Genomic DNA, 20,811 nt, shown 5'->3' with positions numbered 1-20,811 from the left:
CTAGATGAGACACGATATATCGATCCCCGAACAATCGATTGCTACCCGCCGATACGGCGGGTAGTGAAGACGTAGCCTACCTGTTGTCTCCAGTCACCATACTGCTCATGTGGCAAATTGTATGCTGGGAGCTTGAAGGCTCTTTGCCACAGTATATGCACCTAAATAAATAGATATGGGCTGTGGAGAGAGGATGCATTGCATGCTGAGGGACTTGGCTTTGCTGTGGGTTGTGTTATTAGGATCAAGATAGAGCACGGAGTTGTGCTGCATCACTGGATTGGAGCTAGGATATCTAACACCTAATGTTGTTGCAGAATGTGTCACTGGAAATGATACAGTACATTGCATATTGGAACTTCCCTTTTGCTGCAGGTCATGCTGCTGGGACTGAGTGGTCTCCTTAAAATTCACCTCTGCTAGAGAGCCTACAAAACACTTGATTTTGAAAGGCTAGTCAGCTGGTGTGCTGCACTTACCGTTATCCTTTAACTCTTACCAGGTGTTTCTCCAACCTCCTCGTTGCACCCAGCTTTTGGCTCTCGTTATGTAGATATTAAGGTCGCTGGGACATTGGGACGGGGCCCACCGTTTTGTTGCAGATGCACAGAAGTTACCTCGAGGGGTCCTGACTCCCTGAGGGGTAATACTACTGAGTAGCTAGCGCACGGTGCTGTGCTCCGGGCAGCCACTCCAATGCTTCCATCTCGCTCTGTCTCTTTCAGAGCCGGGAACCCTCTTCCCACTCAGCAACCGGGGGAGGGGCGACCCCTTCCCTTCTTTCTCCCGCTTCCCCCATTAGGGGGTTGGCGGACCCGAGGGCGCCAAGACCCATCTGCGCTTTCCGGGGATAGGCGAGTAAGGGACGCCTCGGGGGCGTTACATCTTCTTCTCTTCCCTCCGCTACCGCGCCCGTCTTTTTCCCAGAATTATGTGAGGTCCGAGCCGGAGGAGGTACTCCTCCCTCTCTCAGTTAGAATGACTAGCAATCCCAAGGAGCCAGTCAGCGTCGTCTCTTCATCTCCAGGCGACCTAGCACCCGCCCACTTCAGGAGGCGGGAGGGAATGTTTACAAATAAAACGGCGGGTGGGCGGGGGAAACGGCAGAAGGAAGGGGGAGGAGCAAGCGATTAGCGCAACCTGTGAACCAATAGGGCAGTGCGCCACTCGGCGGCTAGGGGGTGGGGATCGAATGTCCAACGCTCTCTGACCAACCGTCGCCCGCTGTGAGGGCGCGCGCGCCAATGAGCTCTCAGCTCTCCGCCGTTCCTCTTTGAGGTCTGGAGAAATGAGGGGCGGGGGGATAGTGAGTAGAGTCTCTTCTTCTTCGTATAGCCTTCCCCCCATCCCGCCGCCGTGGCTGGGTCCCCATCCCACTGCTGTTGGGTAGGGAGGGGAGCCGGAGCGAGGGGGGAGCTACAGGGATTGGATTTTGGGGAGGCGGAATTTTAATGTTTCTTTTTTTTTGTTTAATGTTATGGCTTTTAACCTGCAAATACGTCTCTGAACAATAAAATTCTGCCGAACACTGTGACCCCACACGCACACCCCAGGCGGGAGGCAGAGGGGCGGGGGATGGCGAGCCTGTGAGAAAATGGAGGGACCCTCCGGCTCCGCAGAGGAAGGGGAGCTGCCCCTCCTCACTGTCAAGCACGAGCTGAAGAACGGTGAGTGACCGCACAGCGCCCCAGGGCGGAGAGGGGGTTACGGCCAGGCCGGGGTGCGGGTGCCTTCTAAGGGCCGAGGTGGGCGGGGGTGAGTCGTGAATGAGGCCGGTGGAACCGGAGTGAGGAGAGGGCACGGGTGTCAGAGAACGGTTACGAGGGCAACGCGAGGTTGGGATGGGGGTCGTGGCGGGGGATGGGGGTCGTGGGGGGTAGCAAGGCTGGGGACGTTACCGTGGGACAGGGTGAGCTGGGGTAAATGGAGCGGTAGGGTAGGGCCATAAATGGAGAGAAATGGGGACATCGGGCGAGAGATGCGATGGGGGAGAAGGGAGTATGGGGGGCAGAGACACCAAGAAGACAGGTGGAAAGGGGAGCGCGGGGTGGCGGCTCCAAGGAGAGGCCGGAGAGAAGGAGGTTGGTGACTGGAGAGAAGCGCTGACCATGGACGGTGAGCGGGGCAGAGAAGGGAGATTCGAGGGAGCTGTGGTGCTTGGGAAAGAACTGGGAAAAGAGAAGGCGAAACGGCCTGGCATGGGGAGGTGAAACAGGGAAAGGGGCCTTTTAAAAAATATGTATATATATTAGTATTGAGTTTTGGTGATCTTTAATTTTCCCTAACGTGTAGTGTCTGATGGTTTTGAAGGGCATAAATGGCTGGAGACTGCCTGTTGCCTACCATAAATTCACCATATCTTCCCATGTGTGGACTTGAGTTCTAGTTCTTGTATATGTATTTTAAAAGGTGTTTTTTAAGAAGTAATGGTCCAAAACATTGCAGCTTACTATAGTATTCACCAGTTTTCCTTCCACCCACTCAAAATTCCATGCTTTCTTTTTCTAAAAAAATCATTAAGTGTCCTTAGCTGTGGCAAGTACAGCTTTTTTTGGTGTGCTGTTAGATGTTCTGACTTTTCTGCCTGGGTCTTCAAACCTTCTGATAATTAGGTAGCTGTTTGAAAACGCTGCATGGAAATATTTGCACAAACAAAACATGCTGTATAATGTTAAAAAACACAGTAGGAATGCTGTTGTAAGTTGTGGTTTTATGGATGATTTAGGTATCTTGTTTTCGAATTGGTCTTCAGGTAACTTGAATGCTGCAGGAAGTTTTGGGCTTATTTTAAGTTTACAAAACGCACACAAGGACATAGACAAAATGCATGCACGGTATTTTAAAACAATCCATGTCCTGTGACCTATGCCAACCAGAAAAACAACAGCCCTCTCTCCTTTCCCCTTCAGCCCCAAAATAAAGTAAAATTAGCTGCACAACAAAACAGTAACATGGTACTTCTGTTAAGAAAAAGGGAGAGAGAGATCTTAACCTACAAGACAAAGTGTAACAGATTCAGTCTTTAGACCACTTGTGAAAGCAAATTCAATAGTTAAAGACACACCACTGAGAGAGTGCAGATTCCCACCCCCAGACATTCAGATCTAGGGACTGTGTACAAAAGCTCCCCAGTTGACCTTAACTGTCACCGCAGCACAGAGAGAGAAGCAGTCTTTTTTTTACAGCTAGATCCATACCACCTTATGTAGGGGTTGCAATTTTGTTCTTTTTTTTGTGTTTGTTTTTTTAAAAGTGTAGATACAGAACAAATTCACCTTCAATTTTGAGATAGGGTGGTGTGTGAGGTCATGTGGTAAGCGTAAACACAATATTACTTTATTTTATAGGTTTCAGACTGCTTTACAACACTAAAAAATAAGACTGTGTCTGATCAACACAGTTATACAAAGATGGTATAGGGAATAAAGAAATGTTTTGAAATGTGAGAGTGTGGTTTCTTTAGCATCACCCTTGATTTTGGTCAACCCTTACTTTAAACTCTTTCTAGCTCTGAAAAGCCCATATATTTATTTTTAACAGAAGGCTTTTATATAAACTTCTTTTTAGTGTCTTCAGTATAATGGAATTCAGTTGCGTGCTGCTTCTTCCGTGTGTGTGTATATATTTTTGAGTTTTACTCCCTACCAAGTATCAAGGGTTTTACTTCCTTTCATATGCTTTCTGGAAGGATTCAGGCTACTTTTGGAAATATTTGGAGTGCGTGGGTGGGGGAAGAACTACATCTTATCTGCCTGGATTTAAGTGTTAACAATGTAATCACTATTCAGGGCACAGATTCAAAGACCCTACCTCTGAATTTACAATCTAGATGATGCATGGAAAGATGAGACACGTTGGAAGAACTAAAGAAGGGAATTGCACTAATTTTTCTGTTTAAAAAAATGTTAATCCCTTGATCTTACTACTCCTTTTTGTGGATGGCTTTGTTGGGTGTCTTTGTTCCCTGCCACCCCTCCCAGTTATTTTTTTGAGTTTGCTGTCTGTGTGGTTCACTGAATGTCTTACTGACTACACACTGAAAGTATCAGTAAGCAGAGGAAAACGAGGGCCGTCTCAACAGCATTTTTTAAAAATCATACTATGATTACTAAAATAGGAATTGCTTCGAGAAGCGCGTGATTTCTTATTTACACATTTTGGAAGATGCTGCTTGGATCTTTGTAAGGGTGTTTTGGTAATTGTGTTTCTATTGTCAAAAGCACTATACCACATTCAGCGAACAGAGTGTTGGATTTAAATTGAGCAAGATACTGGCGGACACATGCTCATACCTGAGTTTATTTTCTCTATTATCATAAGAATCTCAGATGGGATTGCTCTAAAAAATAGACACTGTTTACAGTATATGCTTGTTTACCTAATTGTCAGATAAGAAAATGGTTAAATTAGTGTTCAGGTTGAGAGTACATATCAGTAATTTAGAGTGAAGTACATTATAGGGGCTGTTATAGTTCTTTCTCTAAAAATAAATTAAGGAAATATACTATAGGGTGTATAAACTGTTAAATCTATCTTGTAGTAACCCCTTACAATGCTCATGTGATTATTGACTATACCTTAACATGTTTACATTTCTTTCAGGTTTAACCTTTACTTTGAATTTATAATGCTTGTTTATGGGATAATTACAAGGACCTTAAAAGAATGGCTCAGGTGTGGGAATCTCCCTCACATCCGCTGCAGTGAAGACAGATGCAAATAATTCATATTGCTTCTCCTCAATGGCCTTTATCTTCCTTGAGTGCTCCTTTACCACCTCAGTTATCCAGTGGTCCCACTTATTATGTGGCAGTCTTCCTGCTTCTTATGTCCTTAAAATTATTTTTGCTGTTAGTTTTTGAGTCTTTTGATAGTTGCTCTTCAAATTCTTTTTTTGACCTGCCTAATTATACTTTTACACTTGACTTGCCAAAGTTTATGCTCCTTTCTATATTCCACAGTGGGATATGACTTCCAGTTTTTAAAGGATGTCTTTTTGCCTGTAACCGCTTCTTTTACTTTATTGTTTAGCCATGGTGGCACTCTTTTTGGTCCTGTTACTACGTTTTTTTAAATTTGGGGTGTACAGTCAATTTGAGCCTCTGTTACAGTGTTTTTAAAGAGCTTCCAGGCACCTTTCAGGCATTTCACTTTTGTGACTATATCTTTTAATTTTTGTTTAACTAGCTTCCTCATTTTTGTGTGGTTCCCCTTTTTGGAGTTTAATGCTACTGTGATGGGCTTCTTTGGTGTTCCTCTCCATAGGATGTTAAATTTAATAATATTATTGTAGCTATTACCTAGCAGTTCAGATATACTCACCTCGTGGAGCAGACTCTGTTTTCCACTTCCGGCTAAATCAAGAGTTGCCTCTCCCCTTGTGTATTTCAGGACAGGCTGCTCTAAGGAGCAGTCATTTTAGGGTGTATAGAAACTTCATCTCTGCATCTTGTCCTGAGGTGACAAGTACCCAGTCTATGTGAGGATAGTTTAAATCTCCCATTATTACTGAGGTTTGTGTTTTTTAGCTTCTATCTCGGAGCATTTCACAGTCGCCATCAACATCCTGGTCAGGTGGTGGGTAGTATGGCCATATTCACTGGTATGATATGGTAGCTTTGTTCTGCCCTGGAGCAGCACTAAGCAGTCAGAACATGCTTATTGGTTGGGCTAGTTTTACAGCTGCTTTGAATCACCAAAACTATCATAGTATACACCTCACTTTTCCCTTCATCCTGTGCTCCATGTTCCCCTATACATAAACACATCCCTCAGTAGTTCCCTCCCGTCTCTTGAATAGGTCTGGCACCGCTGGTAGAGCAGTGGACTGGGATTCTGCAAGGAGTGTTTGAATCAGTTTTCCTAAATGCTTTGTTTCTTTTGGCAAACAATGTTATCATTTTTTTTAAAAAAGAAGTTGTTTTTTAATCACTTTAAACACCCACAGTCACAAGCTCCTGATGGAAGAGGATAGAGGTGCCAAAGCCGGGCATATCGGGTTAACACCATTGAGAAATAGAGTGCTGCAGCTTAGAGATCTGGTCTAAGAGTGGTTGGACTGCTGGGCTCCATCCAGACAGAGGTGGAGGAAGCCAGGCCTATCATTCTGAGGGATGCCCTTGAGAGTGACAGAAGGGGTCTAATTTGCAGCTTACCCTTTAACTATGCCAATCTTAAATTAAAAAAAAATCTTCAAATGAAGCCTACTCGGAAGATATTACAAAAGTTTAGAGGTATTGAATTAAAAAAACAATGTTGACCAGAATGCCTCAATCCCCGCTTAAACCTTTCTTTTCCACCCCACACTGATATTGGGTCAGCCTTCGGGCTAAGGAATGCTAGATATGGATCTCTTCAGGACCAGTTAGTATAACTTGAATTGGCTGAAAAAGTTATGAAAGAACTTAGTATTCCCTGCCATCTTTCGTCATGCTTATAACTAGTTGAAACAGAGTTTAGAGTCCCTAACCTCTGAATCCTTAGTGCAGTGCACTGCCTTCTCTTCTGGAGACTATAAGTGTTTTAAAGGCGATCAAACTTTGAACTTGAACTAGTTAGCAGCGTCTCTTTCAACAATGTTTTGTAGTCACAGTGATTCTCATGAACTAAGGCTGAAATGGAGACTTTCAATTTGAACGAGAAATAGAAAGGGAAAAGGTTGATAATTCATTCTCAAAATAAAATTAAAAGTAGAGATGAGAGTAGAATTGAAAAAAAAAAAAATTAGATTAGTGCCTTAGAAGGAATAAAGCATTGCTATACTTTTCATATCTAATTAAACCATAATGACTGGCAAACATCCAAATGTAGAAAATCTTTATCATAGGATTTGCAGGGTTTTTTACAGTTCTAAAATAGATACAATTTTATAGCTTAACCCAGCATGGCTTGCAAATTTGAGAAATATAGGTAAAGGTACCATACTGTTGACTTGTTCCTAATATGCTTATTTGCCGTATTAACCCAGGATTGGCTTCAAAACTACATAGTAGTTATGTTTGAGTTCCTTCTGGGAGTTGCAGAATGCCTTCATTTTCCACTGAAGTTTAATAGGAGTTGAGGGTGCTCAGCGCCTCACAGGGGGTTAGATTTGATCACCTCTCCATATGGACTGGAGAGTATAGTGTGTCCCGATTTGCACCCCTCCTTGTTCCAGCCAAGAGCTGTAAACTGCCTGTGGCACAGTCTCCAGACCTTCAAGAGGGAGCTCGGTAGGGTTGGGAACCATGCAGGGAATGGGAGAAAGAGTAGTAGATGTGTAGGTCAGGTGTTGGAAATGGAAAGCCCATGAATAGTTGGTACAGGGTTGGGGATGCACATGGTTCTACCACTCTCAAACTGGTCCTGCAGCGAGTACTTGGGGAAATGCTGGGGTAGCTCCTGAGTAGACCCATGTTGCTAGCTTGGGTGGCCTTTTCCCTTTGTGGATGCTGAAAGATTTGCAAGGTTTGGGTCTGGCTTCACAGCCTATCTTTCCCTTCCAAAATGGAATGATTTGGAAGGAACTCAAGTAAGGAGATTCTTCTGGTATTTCTGCTGTAGCCTGTTCCCACAGCCAAGATAAGACCCTTGAACATATTGAAGGATTTCAGTGATCTCCTATAAATAATCTCTTCTTAAATATTTAATTACCTATCTGGAATAATTATGTACAAGTAGTATTTAATTAGCGGGAAGGACAAGCGCTTTGGTAGACTTCAGCTTCCCATTTCTAAAAAGGCAGGCAGAAAATACCATGTCCCAGCACAAGGCTTTGTGCAATTCTTTATGCACTCAGTGACAGTTTCCCTGGTTGTTACTGCAGCAAATGAGACGTCCAAGTAGATCCCAATAAAGTCTGCTCCTAAGGAGAAGGGCTTTAAATGACTAGATCTGTTTGCCAGAAAAGCCTTTTCCATAGTGAGCCTCCAAATGAGGATATCCAGCTGTGAGACATTGTTTGCAAAATATTCTTTTGTTAATTGGGACTCAGTCTTAGAATTCTCATCCAAACTGCCAGAAGACTGTAGATACCAGTTTGACATTTTGTCTCAGAAAGTCATCTCGTCAAAAAAGACATCCCTTCAGGCAGTCACTGATAAAGTGGATACAACTTCTTGCTTGGTGGCAAATGCCATAGCAATGTGACAGTCTGTGGCTGCAATCCTGAAGCATTTATTAAGAATTAACAGACCATGTTTGAGGATCTGCCTCTGAAGGACTTAAGCTGTTCCTTTCCCTCCCTCCCCCCCCAAAGTCTCCCCCTCCACAAGATACAAAACCCTAATGGGTGAGGTCTCTTGAAGATTCCACAGCCATACTCTGCTCTTTAGGAACATATGTGCTGCCTCCTAAATGGCATCAGTATAAACTTCAGCCAGCCTAGACAATCTTTGTACTAGCACTAACAAGCTGACATGTCTAGGAGGAAAGGGAAACTCTTCAAATACAGGCAGTCTGCATTAGCAACTGGAGCTTCTGCCCACCAAGGTTCAGCTTCTTCCAAACAAACCATTTAACAATCAGGGTGAGAGCGCTGTACCATGTTTATCATCTGTTCTGGAACCTTGACTAACCTTTGGAAGTTCGGTATTCCTTTTTCTTTGTATCTGGAAAGCAATAGCAATGGATAAGTGGCTTCTCAAAGCATTGAAGACAGGATATTCTATCCAATTCCTTTCACACCTTTTCCCAGCCTCTTTATAGGCGCCCTCCCATGAGACTGTGTAGCTTTCACAAATGCAGTTTGTTAGATCGGGAAGTGGTATGGGAAGTTCCTCCACAACAAAGGCAAAATCTTTTCTATTCTCGTTACTTCCTCATCCCCGGGAAAAAAAGATGGTTTGTGATTCATCTTGGACTTAAGAAAGCAAAATGCCTTCATAAAGAAGGCGAAGCTTGGGATGAATCCTTTTGCTCCGTTATCCCTGCTTTGAACCATGGAGATGGTATATTGCCCTCAATTTATGGGATGCATATTTCCATGTGGTGATCTGTCCAAGCCCCAGGAAACATTTAAAATTCATGATAAACAATACTCATTTACCAGTACTTTGTGTTTCAATTCAATCTCTCATCTTCCCCCAGAGTGTTCACAGAATGTATGGCAGTGATGGTGGCCTGTCTCAGAAAGACAGGCATACAGTTTCCCCTTATCTAGATGACTTGCTTCTCTGGGACCTGGACTTCTGACCTGCATCTCAGAACTTGTAGCAGATCCAGTCTCTGTTCAAGAGTCTAGGTCTAAAAAGTTCTTGTCCAAAGGATCCAGTTAGTTGGAGTGGTTCTCAACTCCAGTTCCATGATGGTACAACTAACTTGAGACCACCTTCTGCCCATCAAGTACATACCTGAGGATCTGAAGAATGATCCCAGAACCACAATGAGGTCTTGTCTTTACCTTCTGAGGCACATAGTATTATGCATGTGTGTGTCAGCATGCCAGACTTCACCTCATGAATGTAGACCCGGCTTAGCTCAGTTTACAAACCAACCAACCATTATCTGATTATGCTGATTTATGTGAGTGCTGTCATCCCCTGATTGGTGAATGGAGCTAGACAATGGATGTTCCATTCTCCTCTCCACAGCCATCTCTGACTTTGGTTATAGATATATCCATGATTGTCTGGGGTGCCCACTTGAGGCACTTTCAGTCTCTAGCCCTTTGATTGTCACAGGAGTAGTCTCTCCACATAAACATACTGGAGTTAAATGCACATTCACTGGGTTTAAGTCTTCCTGAAGTCCATCAAACTATGTCAGGAGGGGGTCCAATTGTGGAATTTCTGTATGTGCAACAAAATCAGCCTGAAAACTTTTCATCTCCCTGGAGCAAAGAGTACATTAGTGGACTGGTTAAGCAGGAATTTTGCATTCCATCCTGAATGGTGTTAGAAGGACACTGTAAGGTGCTGACTTGTCCCATACCTCTGAAGAACCCAGAGCCTCTTTCCAGGCAGTCTTATTTTTTAGACTTAAGCAAAACTCTAAAACAATTACTCAGCTTATCCTGGACTACAGGTTTCAGGGGATTTCCCACTTTTCATTTCTCAGTACTGGTATGTGGATCTTCAAGAGCTGTTCATCCAGCCACCAATAACTCTCCTGTACCAGAAGGTCTCCTGACACAGAACCAGGAACAATTCTTTCATCACAGTCCTCACACTCCGCATCTAACAGCATGGCTCATCAGTGGCTGAACCCGATTGAGAGATCTTAGTCTGAACTTTCTTATAGCATCTTGATATCCAGCAGAAGGGAGTCTTCAAGATGCACTTTCCTTGCCATGCAGAAGAGGTTTTCAGTTTGTGCATTATCCTATTAATCATCTCTTAGTACAACTCACGGTCAAGATATTCTGTGATGCTTATTGCAGCTAAAACAATCAAACCTTTGGATTTGTACAGTTAAATAGACTTCACTGTTATGTCTGCCATGCATCCACCTATCGAGACTCTTCAGTGTTCTCTTACACTACAAACTGCAGTTTTCTTAAAGCTCTTATCAGAACTTTATTTACTTATTAACAGCCAGATTCCTCCTTGAGATCTGAATGTTGTCCTTTATTGTTTGACAGATCCTCCCTTTGAGTTAATGGCTTCATGTTCTTTGCCTACATGTTGTACATGACTGTCTTCTTGATGGCGATCACTTCTGTTAAAAGTGTATTAGAGCTTCGAGCTTTAATGATTGACCCACTCTACACCATTTTTTCACAAGGTCAGTGTATCTTTAAGACCTCCCCCTAAGTTTATGTCCAAAGCGTTTAGGATTTTCATTTGAATCAAACAGTGCATCTGTGCTTATTTTTCTCCAGAATTCATTCTTACAAACTTCATGCCCTACATGGTAGAAGGGCTTAGTCCTTTTACATTTGTAGAATTAAGTTTTAGATCTTGACCTAAACGCTTTATAGCATTTGCAAAGGAGTTAAATAAGTCACTTCAGCTCAACAAATGTCAACCTGGATTATTGTATGTATTTGGATTTTCTATGAAATGGTCAGTTTAGGCCCTTCGGCTGTAACACCACTACATTCAACCAGAGCACAAGTGAGTACCTGAGTCAGAAATATGCAGAGCAGCTGAATGGTTTTCAGTACATGCCATCATTCAAGCATTTTGGGCTGACACAGACTGAGACTGGAGGACAGATCTTCCAATGTTTTGCTAGACTCTGAAGCCCTACTGTCATCAGTGAATTGCTTGGAAATCACCTGTAATGGGATGGATATGTGCATGAGCATTCCAAAGAGAAAAAAAATACATGTGTATCTTTAGAATAACTATTTCCCCACTCTGGCACTTTGAGGCAGAAGGTGGGGCCCTGCAAGGATTCTAAAAGTTAATATTGGCCGCTCCAGGCTGGTATTAAACTCCCAAGGTCACAGCTTCTGTCTGACCTTGGATGGGTAGATGCTGCCACCACCCAAATGCAAAACCCCTTGGAACCCAGGAAGGCGCACTTGGGAATTCCTTCCTGTGGGGTACCCTCAAGCCCTTTCACCCTTCCTCCTCTCCCCCTGGGAAGAGCTGAGAAAGAAAAGCAAAGAAATCAGGTGTTGCCACCAGCTAACTAAAAAACATGTGCACAAACCTCTTAAAGACACAAAAACCTAAATCCTCTTCTTAAGAAACGTAAATTTTATTAAAATCAATAAGAAAGAAAATACATCTGAAAACTCAGACTATTGCTAGATTTTTTTTTAAAAGAGCAGTTCCAAAAATTAAGCACCCAAAATAGTTTTCTGGGGATTCAGCTTAAAGGTTACAAGCAACAAAAGCATCTGAGGTTGCCACAGAGGAGTCCACAAGTCAAAATAAACCTAATCGCATCTTCCTACACGTTTTCTGGTTTACTTATGTATCTGGGTTCAAATGAGGCGTTTTAGATATGATCTGATGATTTCCATACCTGACAAAAAGCTTTTTACAGCATAGTCTCAGCCCTTTCTCTGCTCTGTCCTCTCTCTCCAGAGAACAATAGCAGACAAAGGGAAAGGTTGTTTTTTTTTTTTTTAACCTATTTTAAGAAGTTCTAGCCCTCCCATTGGCTTTTTTGGTCAGGTGCCCACTCCTTTCCTTTTACCTATGGACTTGCTAACCCTTTACAGGTAAAGCAAGTAAAGAACTGCCACCAAGAGGGATTCTATAACTAATTGGCTGGCTGGGTGTCCACAAAAGGGAAATACCTCCCCCTTCATTTATCGCATGCCCTCCAAATCACAGATGGTGCTGGCCAGCCTGGTTTAGGTTGGAACCAAACCGGCTGGGATTTCTTCCTGGAGGTTTAGGAAACAGAGTTAATAAGGTACATGCACCTCTAATTTTGCTACTAATTACATGAAGAACTAAACAATATTTTTCACATTTCAAGTGACTTAGAATACAGGGACAGTTTCACCTGTCTGATTCTGGGAAAACTTCCTGGATTCTTCAAGATGTATTGTGTACATATACATTCCACACCCTCAGTTATCATCTTACTTTCTCTGGTGCAAAGAAACAGAGAGAAATGGGGCAACTGTGCTCTTGATGCCCTTGGCACGAGGATGTGCAGGCCACATTCTTTGCTGTATCAGTACTGCTATCAAGTCTCCAACCTAAGTGCACTGGGTGGGCAGACACTTATAGTGAAATGTGTACTTGCACAACAAATCTCAAAGAACAACAGTTACTGTACAAGTAACCAACCATTTTTTATGCCTCACCAAGGCTGAATAATTTTCTCCTTCATAAAATTTTGAAAAGAATTGGCCTTTCAAAATAGCTTCCATATCCTATTTTTTTTTTTTTTTTTGCAATGCAACTGAGACCACTGCTTCCACTCACCTGCTCCTCGCATTGCTTTGCTCTTATTACTGTAATCATGGGAGGGGGGGGAGGGACTGTCTTCTTTGGGGGCCAAAAAATAATAGTTGCTCTTTTGAAACTAAACTCAGGGCAGTCTGTATGCTCCTTGCCATTGATAACAGTGGGAGAGGGCAGCCACTTTTGAAATGCACAGTTCTTTGAGTTTTTTCAAAGGAGACTATTTTGAGTCAGTTTCTGAAGCAGAAACTTCCAGTTATGAAAATTGTTGTTAAAAATGATCTGTGATACTTAATATTTCTTTTAAAAAAATCTATCCATGGCACACAAGCTCTGTTTAACAGGAGTGAGGGAAACTAAAAGATGCATGCAAGAGAATGTAGAGTATCAGAACTAAGGAAAAAATGGGGTGTGCCCTCTGGTTGCTTTGCACTTTCTTAACTACGCAGAGAAGTTGTGAACAGCTTAACTGGCTATTAAACTGTGGCTGTACGGCACTTCTCCACAACAGCGTAAAGCAACCTGAGTGTACTTGCTGAATCTAGCCTAAAAGTTAAAATAAATATTGTTAAGGTTGATATTACATATCTTAGAATCATTACAAACGTCACATTTTAATAGTTTCTTCAGGTTTCTTTTCAGTGTTGTCTTATGATTTTTTTTAATAATTAAAAAAAACCTAAGGAAATTATTAGAAAAAAAAAACTGAAGATGTAATTATGGTTGAGGGAACATGTCAGTAATTTAGGGTAAAAAAACAGCTGGAATGTTGTAATCATCTCAGAAACAAGTATTATATAATCAGGAAGTTTGAAGTTAAGGCTACATTTAAAATATAGCTAAACGTGTTAAGATGTGGAAATGGATATTTATGGCACAGCCCTGTGATGACACTTGTGATGACACTATGAAAGGGTGAGCGTTTCACTTAATCTGGGACTGCAAACATATTAAAAGACCTTAACCATATGGTTTTTGCATAGGATTTGGGTTCAGTTCCCAGCTCTGCCACAGGCTTCCTGTGTGATCGTTTATGAGAAAACTCTCCTTGACTGCAAAGGTTCAAAATCTTAATCTCTCTGTGCCTCTATAACTTCATCTGTAAAAATGGGACAACTAATACTTTGTTCCCCTCATCTGTATTATATTGTAAACTCTTCTGGGCAGAGGCATGTCCTGTTGTAGGTATGTAGACAGTCTTGATAGAATTCAATGATTTTTGTAATTTTGATGGATAATATTAATGTTTTATTTTTAAGCTTTTTCTATTTTTAATCTATTTAAATTTTCACAGTTATGGGAAATTTTGGGGGATGGCTTCAGTCTGACAGACTGAGATTTTAAAGGTTAGATTTATAACCGCTCAAACACTTATTGTCAAGATCACATGTCAAAATATACAAAGCAGATAATGCTTAAATCAAAGTAATTTCTCAAGCAGCATTTTTCCTTCTTTGCTAATTCATAAATTTCAGTTATTATCAGTGGAAATATTCTTTTGTTGGTTTCTGTGTATGGTTTAATTGACATTTATCAACGTTTACAGATAAAAATCTAATCCGTCCAAGCCTACGTATAAGGCATCTAGTATAATGGTGCCCTAATCTGTATTGGATCCTCTAGGCCAGGGATCAGCAACTTTTGGCACACGACCCACCAGGGTAAGCACCTTGGCGGGCCGGGCTTGTTTGTTTACCTGCCGCGTCTGCAGATTCGGATGATCAGGGCTCCCACTGGCTGCAGTTCGCTGCTCCAGGCTAATGGGGGCTGCGGGAAGCAGCGTGGGCCGAGGGATATGCCAAAGGTTGCCGATCCCTGCTCTAGGAAGTACTGTAATACAAATAATGTCAGAATATTTCTTGAAGAGTCTCTTTCACTCTAATTCTGCCTCAGATAATATTTTTATTTGAATTATACACTAATTCTTTCAAGAGGAATGCCTAGCTTTGCTCTGCATGCTTGAAACATTTAAAAAAAGACTCCAGTAAGGCTCTTCTGCTAATAATGAACATACATAAATAACCTAGCACCTGAAAACATTATATTCTTAGGTCTCCCTCTAAAGTCCTCCCAGTATCATAAATCCATCCATGGGGAGGTGATCAGATAAGTAGGTCACAGACTGTTTAGAACTATGTAGCTCAAAACTGTCCCCTTAATTTCTGTGTAGTATATAACAGCGAACCAGAGCAGATCCAATAGCACTGTTATGTTCTACAAAGATATAACCTGTGGCTTTTATTTTTTTTAAGGAAAGATGATGACTACTGTGCCAGCTTCAGTTTCTGGATAGATTTAAGATCTAGCGTCATGTGGAACATATTGTGGTAGTATAATCTGGAGGTGATAAAGACATGGGTAACAGTTGCAAGGTCTGCATCCAGAAGATATGATCTTAACCTTTTGGCTGTATGTAGATGTGAAAAAGTTGATCTGGCTGTAGCTGTTTCCACTGTCCTAGTGGTTCACCCAGATATCTAGATTTTGCACTTGCCATACAAACAAATGATTGGTGAAGTCTCTAAAAGGGGATAATTATTATAGGGTATGTCTACGCTATGGGATTATTCCAATTTTACATAAACCGGTTTTGTAAATCAGATTGTATAAAGTCGAGTGCACGCGGCCACACTAAGCACATTGTCGGTGGTGTGCGTCCATGTACCGAGGCTAGCGTCGATTTCCGGAGCGTTGCACTGTGGGTATCTATCCCATAGTTTCCGCAGTCTTCCCTGCCCCTTGGAATTCTGGGTTGAGATCCCAGTGCCTGCTGGGGCAAAAAACATTGTCGCGGGTGGTTCTGGGTACAGCCTCACTCCTCCGTCCATGAAAGCAGCAGGCAACCATTTCACACCTTTTTCCTGGGTGAACTGTGCAAACGCCATAGCACAGCAAGCATGGACCCTGCTGAGCTCAAGACCGCAATTGTGGATGTTGTAAACACCTCGCGCATTCTCGTGCAGTCTATGCTGAACCAGGACCTGCAAAGCCAGATGAGGAGGAGGCGGCTACAGCAGAGCGGCGACGAGAGTGATGAGGACATGGACACAGAATTCTCTCAAACTGTGGGCCCCTGCGCTTTTGAGAACCTGCTGGTAATGGGGCAGGTTCTAGCCATTGAACGCCAATTTTGGGCCTGGGAAACAAGCACAGACTGGTGGGACCGCATAGTGTTGCAGGTTTGGGATGATTCCCAGTGGCTGCAAAACTTTCGCATGCGTAAGGGCGCTTCCATGGAACTTTGTGACTTGCTTTCCCCTGCCCTGAAATGCCATAATACCAAGATGAGAGCAGCCCTTACAGCTGAAAAGCGAGTGGCAATAGCCCTCTGGAAGCTCGCAATGCCAGACAGCTACCGGTCAGTCAGGAATCAATTTGAGTGGGCAAATCTACTGTGGGGGCTGCTGTGATGCAAGTAGCCAAAGCAATCATTAAGCTGCTGCTACCAAAGGTTGTGACTCTGGGAAACGTGCAGGTCATAGTGAATGGCTTTGTTGCAATGGGATTCCCTAACTGGGGGGGTGGGGAGGCGATAGATGGAATCCATATCCCTATCTTGGCACCGGAGGTAAGCACCCACCTCCTCCTTCGATTACAGCTTGCTTAAGGAAATAAAGTCACTCTTGTTTAAAATCATGTATTCTTTATTAAAAAGTCATTATAAAAAGATGGAGAGAACTGACAAGGTATCCCAGTGTGGTTCGGGAGGAGGATAGGAGGGAAGGAAAGGCCACTAAAAATATTTCAAAGTAATGACAGCCTTTGGTTGGGCTGTCCACGGGGGTGGAGTGGGCGGGTGCACGAAGCCTTCCCCACACATTCTTACACATCTGGTGAGGAAGATATGGAACGTGGTGAGGGTGATTTACACAGGGGCTGCAGCGGGACTCTGTGACCCTGCTGCTGTTCCTGAAGCTCCACCAGACGTCGGAGGATGTCAGTTTGATCACGCAGCACGCCCAGCGTTGCATCTGCACCGCTGATCTTCCTGCCTACACCGCTGATCTTCCTGCGCCTCCTCTCATCTTGAGCGTCCCTCCTGTCCTCACGTTCACTGGCATCTTTCCTGTAATTTGATACTACGTCCTTCCACTCATTCTGATGAGCTCTTTCATTGCAGGTTACTTCCAAGATTTCCGAGAACATTTCGTCTCACGTCTTCTTTTTCCTCTGCCTTTCTGGATAGCCTTCAGGATGGAGTAGGGAGGCTTGAAAATTTGCAGCTGCAGGAGGGAGGGAAAAAGGGGAGAGAAGTATTTAAAAAGATACTTTTACAGAACAATGGTTATACTCTCACAGTGACAACACTATTCACCTTATTCACCTTACATAGCACATGTGATTTCATTACAAGGTCACATTTTGTATGTTAATATTGAGGTGCTTGCGGCTCTGGTGTTAGAGATCTCACAGATGCAGGTCCAGGCAGCAGAATTCAGCTTGCATGCATCCATGGTAAGCCATTGTCTTTCGGCTTCTGCAGCCTTCATATACACAGTGCCCTCCTTTCCCAAATCCAAGCAAATCCCGTTCAGTGCTGCTTCTTTCCTGTTAACATGCACCCCCCATCCAATTCTGTGGGATGATTGCTTTACCCCTCCCCCCACCGTGTGGCTGGTATCACCCCCTTCCCCCCCCCACCGCATAGCTGGTAGCAGGGAAGATCCCTGCTAGCCAAACGCGAAAAAGCTCAGTGCCATTCCTTCCCCCTCCCTCCCCCGCTTGGCTACCTGCAAGGAAGGATTTCTTTTAAGCAACAGGCAAACAGCCCAGTAGAAATGGCCATCTCTGTCTCCTTAATTAAATTCCTGATTTCAACCAGGTTACCATGAAGATATCACTCTCCTGAGGATAACACAGCGAGGTAAAGAACAGATGTTGCCTGAATGCCAGCAATCACCGGGACCATAAGCAGCTGGCTTTGTCATGCAATGATACACGATTACTTGCTACATGCATGGCATGGTCAAGGTCCTACATGGTGGACGGAATAAGGCTGCCTTGCCAGAAACCTTCTGCAAAGGTTTTGGAGTATCTCCAGGAAACTTCATGGAGATGTCCCTGGAGGATTTCCGCTCCATCCCCAGAATGTTAACAAACTTTCAATAACTGAGCTGGCCGGCAAATGCATCCCAAGTCCTCAGGGCAAATCAATCGTTAAAAAACGCTTGCTTTTAACCATATTTATATTTACAAAGGTACACTCACCAGAGGTCGCTTCATGGCTTCATTGTCTGGGCTAGTGGCTTGGGAGGGCTGAGAGGGTAATTCCGTCTGGTGGGAAAAAGCTCCTGGCTGTTGGCAGAACAGAGTGCTGTGTGCTCTCTGCAAGCTTGTCCTCCTCTTCCTCCTCATCTTCCTGGCTGCAGAATCCTCAGGCATGGCTGAGATTACCACCCACTCAGAATCCAGGGACAGGGGTGGAGTAGTGGTGGCGAACCCCCCTAGATTGCATGCAGCTCAGCGTAGAAGCGCATGTTTTCAGCCCTGCCCTGGACCTCCGTTTGCTTCTTTGGTTTTCTGAATAGGTTTGTTTGAGCTCCTTACTTTCACTCTCTGCCTGCACTGAGTCCCTGTGTGGCCTTCTCCATCATAGCTTGGAAATTTTTCAAATGTTTGTTTTTCATTTCGTCTTTTGGAATGAGTTCTGTTAGCACAGAATCCTCTCCCCATATAGCGATCAATCCAGTACCTCCCATGCGGTCCATGCTGGAGCTCTTTTCGATTCTCAGGAGACTGCATTCTTACCTGTGCTGATGAGCTCTGCGTGGTCACCTGTGCTGGTGAGCTCTCCACACTGGCGAAACAGGAAATGAAATTCAAACAGTTGTCGGTATTATCAGCTTTTCCCATTGCAGTCCAATTCTGAACAATTATGTATGCATTTATCATAGTAAGGCATTTATTTGTTTCAACATATCACATGATTTTAATGAAAAGATGCAACTGTTTTTTTAATAAATGGAAATTTAATCAAAAAAATAATCAAAAATCATAACAAAAAAAAGGATTGCATGGCCCGATTATCAGCACCACAAATATACGCCCGAACATTCATCTAGAGTCCAGATTCTGACTTGATTTTTGCCTTCTACCCTTTCATGAGCATCCCATAGAACACAGTTATAATGGGATATGTGGGCCTGATAAACTTGGCTACATGAAAACCCAAGAACTGGGAATTATGTCTTTCTGACAAAAGTATCCATTTTGGCTTTCCACATCTGAGGTGCAGACTGAGATGCTTACACCTCTAGAAATTTTCTGTACTGCAGATACTATCACAGAATTTCCTCAGAAAGCACTGGAGGTAAAAACTGATAATCCTTAGTAGACTGGGTACTATCCTATTACATTTGCTCTTCCCCATATGGTGGTGGAAGACAGATAGACAGTTCAATATCCGAATGCAGGGACAGCAAATTCCACCCAGAATGTGGTTCCTTGGAGACACGACCTTGGGCATAATAATGAAGGTGTGCTGAAGCTGGCGGTGAATGAAGTGCGTCATATCTTTACTGGAAGATCTTGACACAAGAGCTGGCTTGCCTCCTCCCAGAAGGCAATAGCCTGAAGAAGCCATCTAACAGGAAACCAGAAGCCACGTACATCCAAAGCCTCGAATGTTTTTTATACAGCTGACCCGGGAGTAAAAGCATGAACATCACACACTGGGACAAAGTAACCGTCTTTCCAGGCAATGAGAATATCTAACATAGTGATTATAATACAAATAGAAAAATATCCCTGATGTAGGCAACGCGCTTCTTAAAAGGACGCAGGACCAACATGACTGTAGGGGCTACCTAAGGCAAGTAGGCCACTTAAACTATTGCTTAACGCTTCACTGAACTAATTAAACTATATCCAAGAAAAGAATTAGAAAACAGGAATTCCCGAGGATATGAAAGTAGTTTTGTTAGCAGTAAAAAAACAAACCTACTGAAATATGTAACTCTGAAGATCACAGGAAGCCTGTTTATGATAACAATTAGCAGCGGATTAGAACAACGCGTTTCTACTTATGAAGAAAGCGGGTAGAAGGATAACAGCACACGCACACAGGGTTCCTATATTAATTTTGAAATTTCAGGAATTAGTATCATAATGTTTTCTTACAGGAATCAAAAATGTACTACCTCTCAAGGAGATACTTATGTCTCCCAGACATATTCTTCACCTGTTCTGCTCCACTGGAGCAGTAACACAGTTCTTTCTGTTCCTTATCCTCAACAAGAAGTGAAAGTTCACTCAGTCTAAACGACTGGAATCTCCAATCTTTCTTTTCTTTTTTTACTTCTTTTTTTTTTAACTGAAGGCTCTCTCTCAAGTGGTCCACGGCAGTCTCAAAAGTAAATCTCGGATTCCAGACAACCAAAGCAGAAAGAATTGACAAATGAAAGATAAGAGACACAAGAAACAAAAGTGTTACCAAACTAGCTGAAACCAAAGCTATAGAATCTTAGGGCCAAGACTAATGAAACAAAGCTTTTGGGAGGATACTTATGAGCCCACTCCTTTTTTACTGTCAAGTATTTGTATGAACCTGCTATTATTTAATGCAATTCGCTGCACTAATATGCGTGGACTAAGACTCCTATATATCTTTCATGCAGTAAAAACACTATAAGAACGTATTGGAGATAAACCTGACTTAGGTTAGATGGATCTCAGTGTCCTTGAGGAAGACGACAACAAATGACTCAGTTTCATTACTGCCGGTCTGCGTCTACAGCTCGCGTTTATACCGATTTTAGCAGAGTTAAACCGACTTAACCTGCACCCGTCCACACAACAGCCCTTTATATCGATATAAACGGCTCTTTAAACAAATGATTTCTGTACTCCTTCCCGATGAGAGAAGTAGCGCTGAATCTGGTATTAACATATCGATTAGGTTAGTGTGCGCAAATCGACGTTTGGCCCCGGGCGGTATCCCACAGTGCACCATTGGGATTGCTTGGACAAGCAACTGACTCGGATGGCACTGGCCCAGGTAGACAGGAAAAGCCCCGCAAAC

General features: G+C 43.1%; 1 protein-coding gene and 1 long non-coding RNA gene across 5 annotated transcripts in view; one reads left to right on the top strand and one right to left on the bottom strand.

Annotated features, from left to right (window-relative positions):
- Positions 1-870, bottom strand: part of LOC142046668 (uncharacterized) — a 42,124-nt gene extending 41,254 nt beyond the window's left edge. Inside the window, exon 1 of the long non-coding RNA XR_012655673.1 lies at positions 480-870. This is a non-coding gene — a long non-coding RNA (uncharacterized LOC142046668). The remainder of the gene's footprint in view (positions 1-479) is intronic.
- Positions 871-1,156: 286 nt separating this feature from the next.
- The window catches only part of RPS6KA5 (ribosomal protein S6 kinase A5), a 167,370-nt gene continuing 147,715 nt past the window's right edge, over positions 1,157-20,811 (top strand). For 2 of the 4 annotated variants that reach the window (XM_075065641.1, XM_032766514.2), the window contains exon 1: positions 1,396-1,667. In XM_075065641.1, coding sequence (XP_074921742.1) covers positions 1,595-1,667 — 73 coding nt within the window. In that variant the 5' untranslated portion in view covers positions 1,396-1,594. The other 2 variants (XM_032766512.2, XM_032766513.2) reach the window with 2 other exon arrangements.

Source organism: Chelonoidis abingdonii, chromosome 4 (genome assembly GCF_003597395.2).
Source record: "Chelonoidis abingdonii isolate Lonesome George chromosome 4, CheloAbing_2.0, whole genome shotgun sequence".
NCBI classification, from domain to species: Eukaryota; Metazoa; Chordata; order Testudines; family Testudinidae; genus Chelonoidis; species Chelonoidis abingdonii.
The sequence above is the reverse complement of the archived record's forward strand: the minus strand, read 5'-3'. Positions and strand labels throughout refer to the sequence as shown.